At 48.6% G+C, this 16,897-nt stretch overlaps 1 protein-coding gene across 1 annotated transcript in view; it reads left to right on the top strand.

The window, feature by feature from the left end:
- The window catches only part of LOC123764808 (cell adhesion molecule Dscam2), a 256,731-nt gene that overhangs the window by 191,700 nt on the left and 48,134 nt on the right, over positions 1–16,897 (top strand). Inside the window, 5 exon segments of the mRNA XM_069302763.1 lie at positions 10,654–10,803; positions 11,934–12,064; positions 14,266–14,352; positions 15,302–15,563; positions 15,713–15,895. Of these exon segments, the coding sequence (XP_069158864.1) occupies positions 10,654–10,803; positions 11,934–12,064; positions 14,266–14,352; positions 15,302–15,563; positions 15,713–15,895 (813 nt within the window).

The raw sequence follows: 16,897 nt of genomic DNA, 5'->3' as shown, positions 1-16,897 counted from the left end.
TGCATAGTCATATAAGAAGGGAAATGACAGTGAATGACCAAGTAACCAGGTTACGAAAAAGGGGGAGGCCAGTATACAGAAAATGATAAAGAAATTTGTGAGGAGCTCAATGCCAGCTTCCATGGAGTGTTATCTTGAGGTTATCTTGAGATGATTTCGGGGCTTTAGTGTCCCCGCGGCCCGGTCCTCGACCATGCCTCCATCCCCAGGAAGCAGCCCGTGACAGCTGACTAACACCCAGGTACCTATTTTACTGCTAGGTAACAGGGGCATAGGGTGAAAGAAACTCTGCCCATGGTTTCTCACCGGCGCCTGGGATTGAACCCAGGAACACAGGATCACAAGTCCAGTGTGCTGTCCGCTCGGCCCACCGACTCCCTTTCTCTCAGTGTTCACTACTGAGGCTGGATAGCTCCCAGAATTAGATGAGGAAGCAACTCCTGACAAGAAACTACTAGTTACTGAGGTAACAGCAGAAGAAGTAGGATTACAGCTAGCATCTCTGGATGTAACTAAAGCTACTGGGTCAGATAGAGTATCACCATGGATGTTAAAAGAAGCAGCACAGGCCCTCAGCATACCTCTAGCACTAATCTATAATTAATCATTTACACAGGGGGGGAATTGCCCAGCTACTGGAAGAAAGCAAATATGGTGCCTATCTACAAGAAAGGAGATAGAGAAGAAACACTTAACTGCAGACCAGTGTCACTCACAGGCTTTTCCTGCAAAGTGCTTGAGAGAATTATAAGGGGAAGACTAGTTACAAACTTAGAAAGAATTAGGTTTGTAAGTAAACAACAACATGGTTTTAGAGAAGGGAAAACATACCTAACGAACCTCCTGGAGTTTTATGATAAGGTAACGAAAATAAGGCAAGACAGAGAAGGTGGGCAGATTGCACGGTAACGATAATCTGAAATAGAGCAGTGGCTAATCTGGCTGGTGTTGTGCCAATTGCACATTAATAAAAATAGTAAAATAAAGTAAATAACACTGCATGTGACCGCTACACTATGAAAGCTGCAGGTGAAACAAAGAGAATAAACACTTAAAACATTTAATATAACAAAAATTACTTTAATAACATATAAAACAAAGCCCCTTATTCACTTGTCTAAGACACAATATTATGAAAAGAAATAAAAATACAGAGGAGTTTTTACATTCAGCAAAAAAGGTGCAAATTACTTTATACAAAAGCTGTACGCATCTACTCTCTCGTGGGGAGGCGACAGTATATGTTACTGCTGAGAGCATGAAGTGTATTCTAAGGACTGGATGCCGGTGAACTCCTTTTATATGGGCAGGCCAGCATAGATGGCGCTGATGTTGTGGGTAACCATCGGCGGCAATTAAACTAGCATTTAGTGCTTGCTCGACCTGCAAGTGGCGCTGGGTCTCTGCCCAGACAGCATGTGTGCAGGTGTCTTGGGTACTAGAGGGTGGAAGGGGAGTGGGGTGTCTGTCCAGACACTGAGGCTTCGGAACATGTATTGTTGTTGTTGTTGATGTTGATTCCTTATGTTGGAGCATACAGATACGTTGGTGAATAGGCGGTAAAGGGAATAGGCAGGATCTTCTTCCTAAGCAGATTACCGTAACAACATATTTCTGGACTGCCAAAAAGCCTTTGATACAGTACCACATAGAAAGTTACTATACAAACTTGAGAGGCAGGCGGGAGTAGACGGAAACGCACTATCATGGGTAAGGAATTACCTGACAGACAGGTGTCAGAGAGTGACAGTGAGGGGGGCGAGGAGTCGGACTGGCGTAAAGTAACAAGTAACACAATGCTGTACTCGCAAGCACAACTAGGCGAGTACAACTAGGTAAGTACACACACACACATACTATATTAAGTTATATATGCACCTTGGAGGCAGTATATTATAAATATATTAATAAAAAAATAAATAATAAAAAATTTATAAAAAAATGTATGCTAATTAGTGTTTGAACCCCATATAGCCTCATGATGTAGGCCCTGCCTCAGAGTGAGCGTTGCCCCTCACTGGGCCCTGCAGAGAACCCAAAGGAATGATTTAATACAAGCAACCGTCATTGGATAGTATTGAAGAGGAAATAAGTTGCGTAATCTGAGCAACTTTATGGAATCAAGATGTCAACAATATGTGACGGGCCGTGTGCAAAGACGACGACGTCATCGCTGGAAACGTGACGTGCGCAGAGGACTTGTGACGTCACCCCCCTCCCCGCTCAGCTCGTTGTCGCCGTCTGGGGGCTTAGTGGGCGGCTGCCGGAGTGTGATGCTCCTTGGGACAGTCCTCTGTCCTTTTCTAGCCTTGTGCTCCTGCTGCCGTCCTCTCCAATTCTGCTGGGCATCTTTTCCTTTTCCTTCTGTTTCGTTTTTCTCCCCCCTCTTCTCCTATCTGCTTGCCGTTTCCTGCCGACCTTTTGCTCGTTCTGGTTCTTCCCTTGGACTTCTTCTACTTTGACGCCCGGGTGCTTGAGGAGGCATACTCTTGCACCCGTAGAACTGCAGTACCCGACGTCGAGAGCGAGGGGAACCTTTTATTGTCAATCCCCACTTCGTCACTGAACCCGATCTCGACGGACTGTCGGTTTCTTAAGGTGGCGTTTGTGGGGCGTATACTCACGACGCACCCCTAGGAGGCCCCGACAAGATCGGCGATAGCTTCTTGTTGGGTGTCCTGCCTCTAATTGTGGCTCCATGGTGGGTGTGGGGGCACATTCGTGAGTGAATTCATAATTTCGTCAAGATGATAACCCCTGTTTCGGCTGCTTCTGGCTTACCTTTTCAGGCTCGTGGGGTGGGCGACCAAGCCCCCGAGTCGGTCCGTATTGGAAGACCGGGCTCTGTAGCCTCCGCTGCATTGGGCCCCGACCTTGCTCCTCCTTTGGCCTCTCTGACTCCTTCCCCTGGCTCCCCTCCCTCCTCTGTGGTTGGGTCGAGCCCCAAGCCCCCAGTGGTGACTACCTCGTCCCCTGGCGCGGCTCCTTCTCTAGTTGTTACTACTGCGCCTTTTAACCCCTCTCTCTCTGGGGGTTCTCACCGCCGTTCTCGTCACGGCCGCCCTCGCTCGATTCCTTCCAGTTCTGCTACCTATCAAGCCTTGTTTGGTCCCGCTTCGTGGGCCAAATATTTTGATCTCCTCCCTCTTGATTCTGCGCCTCCTGACGATTTCTCCCTTCATCGACATCTCATTGATTCCGTGGATGCCTCCATTACTTTTAACCCCACTCGTCTCGGTACGCGTGTCGTTGCTGCTCCTTCTCAGGATGCTGCTTCCCGCTTGGCTGCCTTATCCTGCCTTGGCGAGACCCCCGTTCGGGTCTCGAAGAACGTCCAGTTGAATGCCAGTGTTGGCACTATTTTGCTCCCGCCCCATGTTGCGACCGGTGTTCGGGACCTACGCGACTGCCACGACGATATTCGACATATCCTCGCTGCCCAGGGCCATTCTATTCTCCAGGTGGACACGTTTACTCGTCCCCCTCGTGGTAGTCGCCGTCAACCCCTCCGGGTTGTGAAGATTACCTTTGATGGTAGGACCCTTCCACCCTCTGTCATTCTTGCTGGTGCCAGGTGCTCTGTCCAGGAGTACATTCCTTCTCCTCGGCTCTGCAACAAGTGCTGGAGGTTTGGGCATGGTGCCCTCCGCTGCTCCGGGACTGTCTCTCTCTGTCCTTTGTGTGGTGGCGAAGGTCACTCTAAGTCGGAGTGCGCTTCTCCCCAGGCTCGTTGCCTCAACTGCGGTGAGGCCCATCCTACCTTCTCCCGTGCGTGTGTCCATTACAAGCTTGAGGCAGCCGTCCTCAACTTGAAGCACCGGGAGCGTTTATCTTTTCCTGAGGCGAGGCGCCAGGTTCGCCGGCTCCCGCCTTATGCTAATATCTCTTATGCTCGCGTGTTGCGCTCTTCCTCTCCTCGTCCTTCCCGCCTTCCTCAGACTCACAACCGTTTCCAGGCCTTGGACCCTGATGCGCCCACTGCCCCCTCCTCTGTCCCTTTGGGTTCTCTCCCGAAGGATCCTCCTCCTGGTCCTCTGTCTGGGGTTCCCCTTCCTTCTACCCGGTCTGTCGTGTCTTCTGTGTCTCCTTCCTCGTCCCCCTCCGATCCTCCTTCCCATCCTCTTCCTCCATCTATCGGCTCTCCCCGCCGCCTGTCGGTGCGGGCGGATGTCCATCGCTCTCCTAACGGCCGTCGTGTGTGCTCTCGTTCGGCTTCTCCTGTTGAGACACTGGAGTCCGTTGCCCGGTACGTAGTTGCTGGGACACCGGTCTCTTTAAGTCAGAAGCGTAAGCCTGGCTCCTCTCCTTCCTCTTCCCCGGCGGGTAAGAAGGCTTCGCTTTCTTCCTCAGCTCCTCCTTCTGGCTCTGTTGCTCCTTCCACTCCCGTTTCAGTGCTTGCGCCCCCTGTTCCTGCTATGGAGGTTTCTTTGGCCCCTGCTTCCCTTTCGGTTGCTGCTCTTGCTGGGGTGCGCTCCTCTCTTTCTACTCCCCCTCTTCCTGCTGCTGTCCTTGACTGCTCCTCTCCGTTGTCTCCTCCTCCTCCTCCTCCTCCTCCTCCTCCTCCTCCGGACCCTGCCCGCCCACCTCTGATCTGTTCTCCCGTTTCCTTCCCTCCGTCTTTGCTCAGTTTACCCATGCCCCCTAACCCTGACTTTGCTGACCCTGATCCCGACCCTGATATTCTTTAACGTGCTCTGTTGGTCTTTCGCCTTTGTTTCTTCCTTGTTCTCTGTTTTTGTCCTTTCTCTTCTCGTCGTTGTCCATTCTTCAATGGAACGTTCGAGGTTATTACGCCAATTTCCTCGAACTCCAACTTCTGGTTTCGCGGTTTTCGCCCCTTTGTGTCTGTCTCCAGGAGCCGATGCTTGGTGCTCGTCCTGGTCGTTTTCGTGGCTATTCCTTTCTCTCCCCCCCCCCCAGCCATTGCTGGGGCTTCTAATTCTTCTGCTCTCTTGATTCGGGCTGATGTTCCCTTTGTTCCTTTACTTTTTCCTTCGCCTCTCCATTGTTCTGCTGCTCGTATCTTTGTGGGGAAATGGTACACAGTTTGTTCCATTTATCTCCCCCCGAGTGTCCCGCTCTCTCTTCCTGATTTGAAACACCTCCTAGACTCCTTGCCGGAGCCTGTGCTCCTGCTGGGTGACTTCAATTGTCGTCATTCTCTTTGGGGTGACGTTCTGACGAATACCCGGGGTCGCCTCCTTGAGCCGTTTCTCCTCTCTTCTTCCCTGTCTCTTCTGAATTCTGGTGAGCCCACTCATTTGGACTCTCGAACTCGCACCCTTTCTTGTCTTGATCTTTCTCTCTGCTCTTCTTCTCTTTACTTAGATTTCACATGGCAGGTTCTTGATGACCTCCATGGAAGTGATCATTTCCCCATCCTTGTTTCCTTTTTCTCTTTTCGCCCTTCCCTCTCTTTCCCTAGGTGGCAGTTTGCTAAGGCGGACTGGACCCTGTTTTCCCTCAGTGCTACTCTCTCTGACCTCTCCCTTCTGCCCCTCTCTCGCGCTCTCCTCCTTTTTCATGACACTGTCTTCGACGCTGCCCTCCGCTCTATTCCTCGCTCTTCCTCTCGGGGTCCACGGAAGTGCGTTCCCTGGTGGAATGCGGACTGTGCTCGGGCTGTCCGCTGTAAGCGTGCAGCCTGGAAGAAGCACCGCCGTAGGCAGACGACCGATTCTTTTCTTTTCTTTCGGAAAGCGAGTGCGGTGGCCCGTAGGGCCATCCGTACGGCTAAACGTGAATGTTGGGCATCTTATGTCTCGACAATTACGTCCGAAACCCCTCTGGCCCAGATCTGGAAGCGTATCCGCAAGATAGCGGGCAAGTTCGTTCCCGATGTTTCACCGGTCCTTCACCTCCATGATACTCTTGTGGCGGACCCGTTGCAGGTCGCTTCCGAACTGGGTTCCCACTTTTCTTCTGTTAGCTCTGGTCTTCATCTTCCCCAATCTTTCCTTCTTCGTAAACCTGTCCTTGAGTCTCGTCCTTTAGATTTCTGCACTCATCTTCAGCTTCCCTATAATGATCCCTTCTCTCTCTCTGAACTTCGTTCTGCCCTGGCCCTCTGCGGTTCTACGGCGGCGGGCTCCGATGGTATTCATTATGAGATGCTTCGCCATCTCCCTCCGAGCACGTCTCAGTATTTACTGAGTCTGTATAATCGGATCTGGGAGTCGTCGTCAGTCCCTGAGGACTGGCTCGATGCCGTTGTCCTCCCTGTTCGCAAACCAGGGTCTCTGGGTACTTCCCCTAAGGACTTTCGCCCTATTGCTCTCACAAGTTGTGTCTGCAAACTCTTTGAACGTATGGTTAACGTTCGTCTGATGTGGTTCCTGGAACACCATCACCTCCTCTCCCCTTCTCAATTTGGTTTCCGCAAGTGCCGCAGCACGACAGATGTCCTGGTGAACTTGGAGGTCTATATACGTACTGCTTTTGCTGCGAAGACCTCCGTTGTTGCCGTCCTTTTTGACCTAGAAAAGGCTTACGACACCACTTGGCGTTATCATATCCTATCTCAACTTCATTCTTTTGGCCTTCGTGGTCATCTCCCTCTCTTTCTCCGCAGCTTCCTCTCTCGTCGTTCCTTTCGGGTGCGCCTTGGTACCGCTCTCTCTCCCCCTTTTCAGCAATACGAAGGTGTGCCCCAGGGTAGTGTTCTGAGCACTACTCTTTTTCTGGTTGCCCTCAATGGTCTTCTTTCCTCTCTTCCTTCTGGTGTCTTCTCCGCTCTCTATGTCGATGATCTTACCCTTTGTTGTCAGGGTGATGATTCGCCTCTCCTTCAACGCCGGCTTCAACTTGCGATTGATGCCGTGTCGTCTTGGGCCACAGGTCATGGCTTCAAGTTCTCTACTTCTAAGACTTGTGCCATGACTTTTACGCGGAAACGGGTTGTTCTTCGTCCCTCTTTGTCACTTTATGGTCATCCCCTTGAATACAAAGATTCCGCGAAGCTTTTGGGGTTATTCCTTGACACTCGTTTGTCTTGGTCTCCCCATATCTCTTACCTCCGTGTTGAGTGCTCTAAGTCCCTTACCCTCCTTCGGGTCTTGTCCCATACTTCTTGGGGGGCAGATAGGCGCACTCTCCTTGCTTTACATTCCTCTCTCGTCCTGTCTAAGCTCGATTATGGTTGCCCTGCTTACTCGTCTGCTTCTCCTTCTACTCTTCGCCGTCTTGATGCTTTGCACCATACTGGGTTGCGCCTCAGTTCTGGTGCCTTTCGTTCGACTCCCGTCCTTAGCTTGTATGTTGACACTGGCTTCCTGTCTCTCCAGGACCGCCGTGATCGCTACTGTCTTCGCTATCTTGCGCGGTCCTTGCAACATCCTTCCTCTCGTCTCTGTCGTGCTTTAACTTTTACCCCTCCTGCGGTTCCTGTTCCTCTTCACCACCTCCCTCTTTCTGTCCGGTTATCTCGCCTGCAGGATTCTCTTTCCATTCGTATTTCTGATGTTTCTCCTCGTGTTGTTCCTTCTTTGCCCCCGTGGAGGGTCCCTCTTCCGCGGTTTTGTACATCCTTGACTCGTATCACTAAAGCTTTTACCCCTCCTACAGTTCTAAAACGCCTTTTCCTCGAGCACTTTTCTTCTCACTCCCGCTCCGTTTCTGTCTTCACCGATGGGTCTAAGTCAGCGGACGGTGTTGGCTACTCTGTTGTTTTTCCTGATCGCACTTATATGTGTCGCTTGCCTCCGGAGACTAGCATCTTTACAGCGGAACTTTATGCTATTCTCTATGCTCTTCGTCTCCTGCTTTCTCGTTGTCAGTCTTCCTTTGTGGTTGTTGTTGACTCTCGTAGTGCCCTCATGGCTCTCGGGTGCTTTAATCCAGTTCATCCGGTAGTTGTCGAGATCCAGCATTGGCTGTTTCTCGTTCACAGTAAATTTAAGTCGGTTGAGTTTTGTTGGGTTCCCAGCCATATTGGCGTGTCTTTAAATGAGCGTGCGGATGCTGCCGCTAAGGAAGCTGTCCGCTCTTGTCCCATCTCTCGTAAAGGCATTCCGTATTCCGACTTTTACCCGGTTATCCATTCCTCAGTCCTTACCCGTTGGCAGGCTTCTTGGTTGTCTGTTACTGGTAACAAGCTACGTACTCTTAAATGTTGTGTTTCCTCGTGGCCGTCCTCCTTCCACCGTAACCGGCGGTGGGAAACAGCTCTAGCGAGGTTGCGTATTGGCCATACTCGCTTAACCCATGGTCACTTGATGGAGCGCCGCCCTGCTCCTTATTGTCCTAGTTGCATTGTCCCTCTTACGGTCGTGCATGTCCTTCTTGAATGTCCTGACTTCCAGGACGAGCGTGTGTCTTGCTTTCCGACCGCCCCTCGCGGTCACCTGTCCCTCGATAGAATTCTTGGTGACTCGGATACTTTTGATATCGTTCGCCTTATGCGTTTTTGTTCTCGTATTGGCATCCTTGGTGATATTTAGCGCCCTCTGATTATTTTGCGTCTTTGATGGTGCTACATAGCCTTCCCGGTTTGGTGCCTTCTTTTGATAATTACTTACTTACTTGTGACGTCACTTGCTAGTGTGGATGTCAGGGGCCAGATTCACGAAAGCACTTACGAACGTGTACATCTTTCCTCAATCTTTGACGGCTTTGGTTACATTTATTAAACAGTTTACAAGTAAGAAAACTTCCCATTCAACTGTTGTTATTGTTTTAAACAGCCTCCTGGTGCTTCGGAGCTCATTAATTGTTTAATAATTGGAAACAAAGCCGCCAAAGATTGAGAAACGATGTACAGGTTCATAAGTGTTTGCGTAAGTGCTTTCGTGAATCTGGCCACAGAGGGACAGTACGCACGTCGTCGTTCCAGGGGAAATAGGATATTGGACGTTTTGAAGAATCTGCATGAATCTTCGAGAGGAACAAGTGTTGTGAGCGGTGGGAGGACGACTTGTTGAGTGGCGTTGAAAAGAGCGATCTGAACTCTGTTGGGCAGTTGTTTCCTGATGGTCCACTGTGGAAGGCCTAAGAAGAGGCCCTGTGTATCCCTGAAGAGAATCGTTTGGCAGGTAAACAGAGTTGGTACCGAGGTGCTTAACCCCCCTCCCTACTCTCAAGTCAAGACTTAAAGAAGTCGACAGTGCCAGTCGAAGTAAAATTTATGGGTGACCTGGAAGAGCGCCATTTTGGCGCCGGCCAGCGAGCGTCGTCACTCCTGCAATTTTGCGGTTCATGTATGGTGGACGTAGGTCGTTCGTGGTAGATGTAGTATCGTATATGTTCGTGGTAGATGTAGCATGGTATAAGTTCGGGGTAGATGTAGTATCATATACGTTCATTGCAGATGCAGCAGTACCTTACTCGAGGACCAATCTATGAATGGTTCATAGGTTGGTCCTATGAATCATTCATAGGATGAGAATCGATTTGAGAGTGGTCCAGGACGGACCGACACGTCGTCGTCCCTTCACCTTCTAGTGTGTGGTCTGGTCATCATACTTTAGCCACGTTATTGTGACTCATCGCCTGCATATGAATGATTCTGCTGCTGGTTGACTGGAAGATTATTCAGCAAGGAGGAAGCCTGTTTGCTAACAAGAGAAACTAATCTACACGACGAAATAAAGAGGATTGTTTGGTCGTCTATGTGTGTCTGTGCGAGGAATAGATATATGTTGGTGCACGTGACGCAATGAGAGGTGGTGAGCGTATTGAGTTATCATGATTATTAATGTATGTTTAGAAGCCTAGCTCAGACGGTGAAGTGACTGCTGCACAGCGAATGGATCAGGAAGAGCAAGCAGCAGCAGCAGCCTAGTGAAGAACATTATAATAAGTAGAGGTCATATGGAAGAATGGTGACATTTATAGAATCGCCATCTAGTTATAATACGTTATTTTCCCGTGTTTGCATTAAATGTTTGCTTGTCAGACAACCTTGTTTGCACAACGTGCAAACAAGGTTGCACCTTGTTTGCACAAGACAAACTTGTTCCTGTGAGGGTTCTAGTAGGAAAGAAAAGAGATAAACGCAGACTGGACGACAGTACACAGAAAATAAGGGGAGCTAAAAGGACATCCAAGATAAGAAGAGAGGATAAGTCGCCGTGGCTCAGTTGGGTGTGAACACGTGACAACGGATCATGTCTAAGCAGAGTCCCCATCATAGTGACACTAAGCCTCTTCTCCGTGATTCACTCGGCTCGTTGCCGGGTGAATCTCCAGTGAGTGAGCTGACTTGGTGCGGGTCCCAAGTTGCCGCACGAGTGTGTGTGCTCGGCTGGTGACTGGTGTCGGTTGGTGGGTTATTATTTGTTTTTATTTATCAGTGGCTCCCTAATACGTTATTAGGTATGTATATTTATTATATTATGCATATTTAATCCTTGAATTGTAATTTATTTAGCCTAGTTAGTAATCTAACCCAACCCAACTTAATAATTTGCAACAACTGAAAAAATAATTGCTCGTGAACAGAGCATTTATTGTAAAGACGACCAGTCTGTTGTGGTTGGCATTCAGTTTACATCCATTTTCTCTTCTAGGAACGTAAAGGAGAATAACATATTAACAACAATAATAAACCTACAATACAATCTTTATTGAGCACTACTAAGCACAATCAAAAGTTTAATAAAGTATTGTATCTGGTCAAAAGGTCTTTCTTAAGATATTGTGTGATGTGGTCCTCAGGTCAGATGTGGGAGGTGCTGACAACCAACCTGGAGAAGAACTTGGACGGGCTGCCCTCAGCCTCCAACATCAGCGTCAGAGTCAAGGCCTTCAACGACGTTGGCTTCAGTGCCCCCAACCATCCCGTTTTCTGTATAACAGAGGATGATGGTAGGTAATGTGGAGTAACACCATTCACGGCTCCTCACACTATACTACACCTTTTCCTGGTACCCTTTCTAGTGCATATATGTTCTCAGCCCATCCTCATAAACAAAGGCCAAAGTTCATTCCGTGCAACCCGCCAAATCCCCTGTTTATGAATGAAAAAGGTTTACACAGGACTCCAACCCGTCCTCCACTCAAGTCCATTCCATCTAGCAGTCGACCCCACAGACGCATTCATAAATTTTAACATGCTGTTCATTCAAAACGGGAATTTTCTCAAATATGAATTAATATTATAATATATTGGCATACTGTGCATATTTAGGCATAGGTTAGGTTAGGTTAGGTGTGTACGTTGTGTTGGCGATTATTTGTATTTGTAGTACGTGGGTGAAGCATTTACAGCGTTGTGGTTCGAACAAAAGTCGTCAGCGAAGTACTTGTTCCGGAAGTGTTCGGACGTCATCGGTTGTGAGTCGTGCAGCCCGTCCTACAAACAAAGACCCAAAAGTGATTCCATCCACCCGTCAAACCCCCTGTTTATGAATGAAAAATGGTTTACACACGACTCACAACTGATTTCGTTCGAACACTTCCGGAACAAATGCTTCACTGACGAGTTTTGTTCTAACCACATCGCTATAAATGCTTCACCCACGTTTTACAAATACAAATAATCGCCAACCGAACCTAAACACCTAACCTAACCTAACCTATGCCGATATATGCACAATATGCTAATATTGTGCATATATCGGCGTATATGTAATTTATATTTGATAATAGTAATTTATATTTGAGAAAATTCCCGTTTTCACTGAACAGCATGTAAAAGTTTATGAATGCGTCTGTGGGGTCGACCGTTGGATGTAATGGACTTGAGTCGAGGACGGGTTGCTGTAAATGCTTCACCCACGTACTACAAACACAAATAATCGCCAACAGAACCTGAACACCTAACCTAACCTATGCCTAAAAATGCACAGTATGGTAATATATAATAATAATAATTTATATTTGAGAAAATTCTTCTTTTTTTTTAATGAACAGCATGTTAAAAATTGATGAATGTGTCTTTGGGGGTCGATCTCTGGATGGAATGGAACTAACTAACCACAATCGCCCACCCCCAGTACCAGGTCCCCCGGAGCGCGTGCGAGTACTGGTGACTGGCGCAACTACCCTGCTGGTGACGTGGGCGCCTCCACAACCATTCACCGGCGCCGTCCTCCACTACACCCTGTACTCCGCCCGCGACGACCAGGTAAGAGAAGGCGCGCCTGGGTGTACTGGCAGAACCTCCTCGCTGGAACAAGTGTAGATGAACACAAAATGTTCATGAACACAAAAAAGTGTAGATGAACACAAGTGTAGATATACACAAAAGATAGCAGTCATCTCATCATGTTGACTAAACCTTATATCGCCCACATTCTCACTAATAATAATAACATTATTATTATTAATTCATTGTGTAGGGGGGACAGGCAGCCAGAGTGTATTTATACATGTTAGGCGTGTGTCGAGGTCCTCTGCAAAAAGCTGACTAACTCCTGAGTACCTACTTACTGCTAGGGGGAACAGGAAAATTAGGTGATAGAAAATGTGCCCAACCATTTCTGTCCCGCTCGGAATTCGAACCCGGAATTCTCGATTGTGAGTCGAGAACGAAGTCAACTTAACTACCGGAACCCTAAAATGTGGGTTGTCTAATTTCCAGCCCAGTTAAAGTGCCTTAGTAACCGAACAGATCCTGTAGCTACTATGGGGTGGAACAGATCCTGTAGCCACTATGGGGTGGAACAGATCCTGTAGCTACTATGGGGTGGAACAGATCCTGTAGCTACTATGGGGTGGAACAGATCCTGTAGCTACTATGGGGTGGAACAGATCCTGTAGCCACTATGGGGTGGAACAGATCCTGTAGCTACTATGGGGTGGAACAGATCCTGTAGCTACTATGGGGTGGAACAGATCCTGTAGCTACTATGGGGTGGAACAGATCCTGTAGCCACTATGGGGTGGAACAGATCCTGTAGCTACTATGGGGTGGAACAGATTCTGTAGCTACTATGGGGTGGAACAGATCCTGTAGCTACTATGGGGTGGAACAGATCCTGTAGCTACTATGGGGTGGAACAGATCCTGTAGCTACTATGGGGTGGAACAGATCCTGTAGCCACTATGGGGTGGAACAGATCCTGTAGCTACTATGGGGTGGAACAGATCCTGTAGCCACTATGGGGTGGAATAGATCTTGTAGCCACTATGGGTGGAATAGATCTTGTAGCCACTATGGGGTGGAATAGATCTTGTAGCCACTATGGGTGGAATAGATCTTGTAGCCACTATGGGGTGGAATAGATCCTGTAGCCATTATGGGGTGGAACAGATCCTGTAGCCACTATGGGGTGGAATAGATCCTGTAGCCATTATGGGGTGGAACAGATCCTGTAGCCACTATGGGGTGGAATAGATCTTGTAGCCACTATGGGGTTATCTTGAGGTTATCTTGAGATGATTTCGGGGCTTTAGTGTCCCCGCGGCCCGGTCCTCGACCAGGCCTCCACCCCCAGGAAGCAGCCCGTGACAGCTGACTAACACCCAGGTACCTATTTTACTGCTAGGTAACAGGGGCATTCAGGGTGAAAGAAACTTTAGCCCATTTGTTTCTGCCTCGTGCGGGAATCGAACCCACGCCACAGAATTACGAGTCCTGCGCGCTATCTACCAGGTTACGAGGCCCCCGAGGGGTGGAATAGATCTTGTAGCCACTATGGGGTGGAATAGATCTTGTAGCCACTATGGGGTGGAATAGATCTTGTAGCCACTATGGGGTGGAATAGATCTTGTAGCCACTATGGAGTGGAATAGATCTTGTAGCCACTATGGAGTGGAATAGATCTTGTAGCCACTATGGGGTGGAATAGATCTTGTAGCCACTATGGGGTGGAATAGATCCTGTAGCCACTATGGGGTGGAATAGATCTTGTAGCCACTATGGGGTGGAATAGATCCTGTAGCCACTATGGAGTGGAATAGATCTTGTAGCCACTATGGGGTGGAATAGATCTTGTAGCCACTATGGGGTGGAATAGATCTTGTAGCCACTATGGGGTGGAATAAATCCCATATCGTATAAATTTTCCTTTTAACCTAATGCTTCTCTTCACCTAGCAGTAAATGAATGCCCTAGAGTTAGCCAACTTTTGTGGGTTGCATCTTGGGGGGGGGGAGAAACATCATAGGCTGGCCTCGGGGGACGCTGGTAGACCTAAATTGTTGAAAAATCTTCACGTTTCCCAATGACGAATTTGAAATGTTTCAGTCACGATGATGTCATTTGTATCACTAATGATATCACTTTTTGATATCACTGAGAATGTGTGTGTGTGTGTGTGTGTGTGTGTGTGTGTACACCTGACTGTAAGCTAAGCTTGAGCCAGGTGTGTGGCGGTGTTTCAGGTGGCGGTTCGTGACGTGGTGGGAGCAGGAGGCTCCGAGGCCACCTGGAGGGAGCTGACTGGCCTCACCCCGACCTCCAGAGTCCAGGTGAGACACCAATACCTCGCATTTCCAGTCCAACAAAACACAATCTAACACCAAGATAAACTGTGACGTCATTATGACATTATGATGGTACAGGTTTTAGGCCCTACTCATACAGACAGCCTCAGTGTTCAGGTGCAAGCACTCTGGTGTGAACTTGAGTGACGTAGAGTCAAGTTGAATCACGCTGGCTATAGTTTCTAACTTGGATTTTACCCCAAGGGGTAAATAACTTGTAAAACTCGCAATATGTCATTCATTACAGTAAACAGAGTCGTCTTAAGGCAAGCTGCTTAAGTGGTTCTAGGGCACACTAATCCAGTGGTTCTAGGGCACACTAATCCAGTGGTTCTAGGGCACACTAATCCAGTGGTTCTAGGGCACACTAATGCAGTGGTTCTAGGACACACTAACCCAGTGGTTCTAGGGCACACTAATCCAGTGGTTCTAGGGCACACTAATCCAGTGGTTCTAGGGGACATTAATCCAGTGGTTCTAGGACACACTAATCCAGTGGTTCTAGGGGACACTAATCCAGTGGTTCTAGGGGACACTAATCCAGTGGTTCTAGGGGACACTAATCCAGTGGTTCTAGGGAACACTAATCCAGTGGTTCTAGGGAACACTAATCCAGTGGTTCTAGGGGCACACTAATCCAGTGATTCTAGGACACACTAATCCAGTGGTTCTAGGGAACACTAATCCAGTGGTTCTAGAGCACTAATCCAGTGGTAATAAGGGACACTAATAATTTATTTAATTTCTTCTGAATAATTATAGCTCATTTTATGCAAGTAACCAACCGCGTCACAATAATTAACTCGTGCGTCTACGTCCGGTTGATTGATCGGTGTTGTCCGGTTGATTGATCGGTGTTGTCCGGTTGATTGATCGGTGTTGTCCGGTTGATTGATCGGTGTTGTCCGGTTGATTGATGGATGTTTCCTATCAGGTGTGGGTGACTGCGACTACGGTAGCCGGCGAGGGTAACCCGTCGCCCCGTCTCACAGCCCTGCCCACCCCAAAGCCCACCCACTCGGCCGTGGCTGTGGGCGGTGGGCGGACGTGGCGAGTGGGTGCGGGTTCGGGTGTGACGTTGGGGTGCCGTGGGCTCGGTTCGCCCGCCCCGACCATCAGCTGGACGCGGGCGGGGGCGGCGGTCACCAGCGGCCAGATGACGCAGCTGCTGCCAGGCGGTGACCTTCACCTTACAGGTCAGTAGTCACACAGTACAAGTATTCAGAGCCTCTGACACACCCAAAGCATTTTCAGCTTTTGTATTTAAGGCAAGTTTAGGCCCTGTCTTCTTGCCATCGTTCCCAGAGGGCTCTGCTGCTCTAGCAAATAATTTGACCACCCGCAGCTGTTCGAGAGACCACCAATTACACCTGCTGGGTGCGCAATGCCGTGGGCGCTGACAGTCTCACGCACCTGGTAGTGGCCGTCACGCCGCCCTCGCCGCCCACACTGGCCCTGGGGCACGCCACCCATCACGCCCTCAACCTCACCATCATCCCTACAAGTGACGGAGGAGCGCCCATTCTAGGTCAGTGTTGGTCCATATTGCACAAGATTATATATTAAGTTGTAAAAGGCTAATTGGCCCATATAAAGCACCTATTTATATATTCTTAAATTCATTCATATATGTATAATCTACGCCTGGAAGAATCAAGGGAATTCACGTCTAGTATGTTACTAGGTAAATATTTCCACTCCTTTACTCAAACTCGTATTATCCAGGACATTTATTCAATACTAGCTGTACCCGGCCACGCGTTGCTGTGGCTCACCAACTCATATGCGTTGCTGAGGTGAGCAACGGTGCAAGGTGCTCCCCTGTTCCCCAGTCCTCCCCACCATTTCCCCCTCACCCGTACCCCTCGTCCTCCCTTCCATTTTCCTCCTCCCCTGTCCCCTCCTCCTCCCCACCATTCCCCACTTTCCTGTCCCCTTGTCCTCCCCACCATTCTCCATTCCCCAGTCCCCCCGTCCCCCACCATCCCGAACTCCCTCATCCGCTTGTCCTCCTCCACCATCACCCCCCTCCCCTGTCCCCTTGTCCCCCTCCCAACCATATCCCACTCCTTCGTCCGATGCATTCCTAAATGATCTCATGTACCCATCATATAATTGGGAACATCATATGATCTGATGTGTTCATTACTGAAAATTAAGAATAACAGTTAAGAAATTTAAATAAAAACAATGACAAAAATAAGCAATACGCACAAAAAGAACGGCATGGTAAACAGTTCCAAGCCAATATCACACAAAATAATGAAATAAAAATAAAAATAAATAAAAATCTATATAAATTCTATTTATCAGTGCAATCGGAAATATTGAAATGGAATCATAGCATATTTAGTATAATGTGTTGCTCTTACGTGCAACAGTAAGAACGCTGTGAAATTTTACGCTTTCTGGAAATAATAAACATTAGTCTCGATTGCTTGGGAAGGTTCAAAGAGAAACATGTTGCAGAGATCTCCCGGGGAGGCTGGAGTTACTTACGCCATTCTGCGTATCCTTCTGCTAGTGCCAG

Source organism: Procambarus clarkii, chromosome 48 (genome assembly GCF_040958095.1).
Source record: "Procambarus clarkii isolate CNS0578487 chromosome 48, FALCON_Pclarkii_2.0, whole genome shotgun sequence".
NCBI classification, from domain to species: Eukaryota; Metazoa; Arthropoda; class Malacostraca; order Decapoda; family Cambaridae; genus Procambarus; species Procambarus clarkii.
Note: the sequence above shows the minus strand (reverse complement) of the source record. Positions and strands in the feature narration are given on the sequence as shown.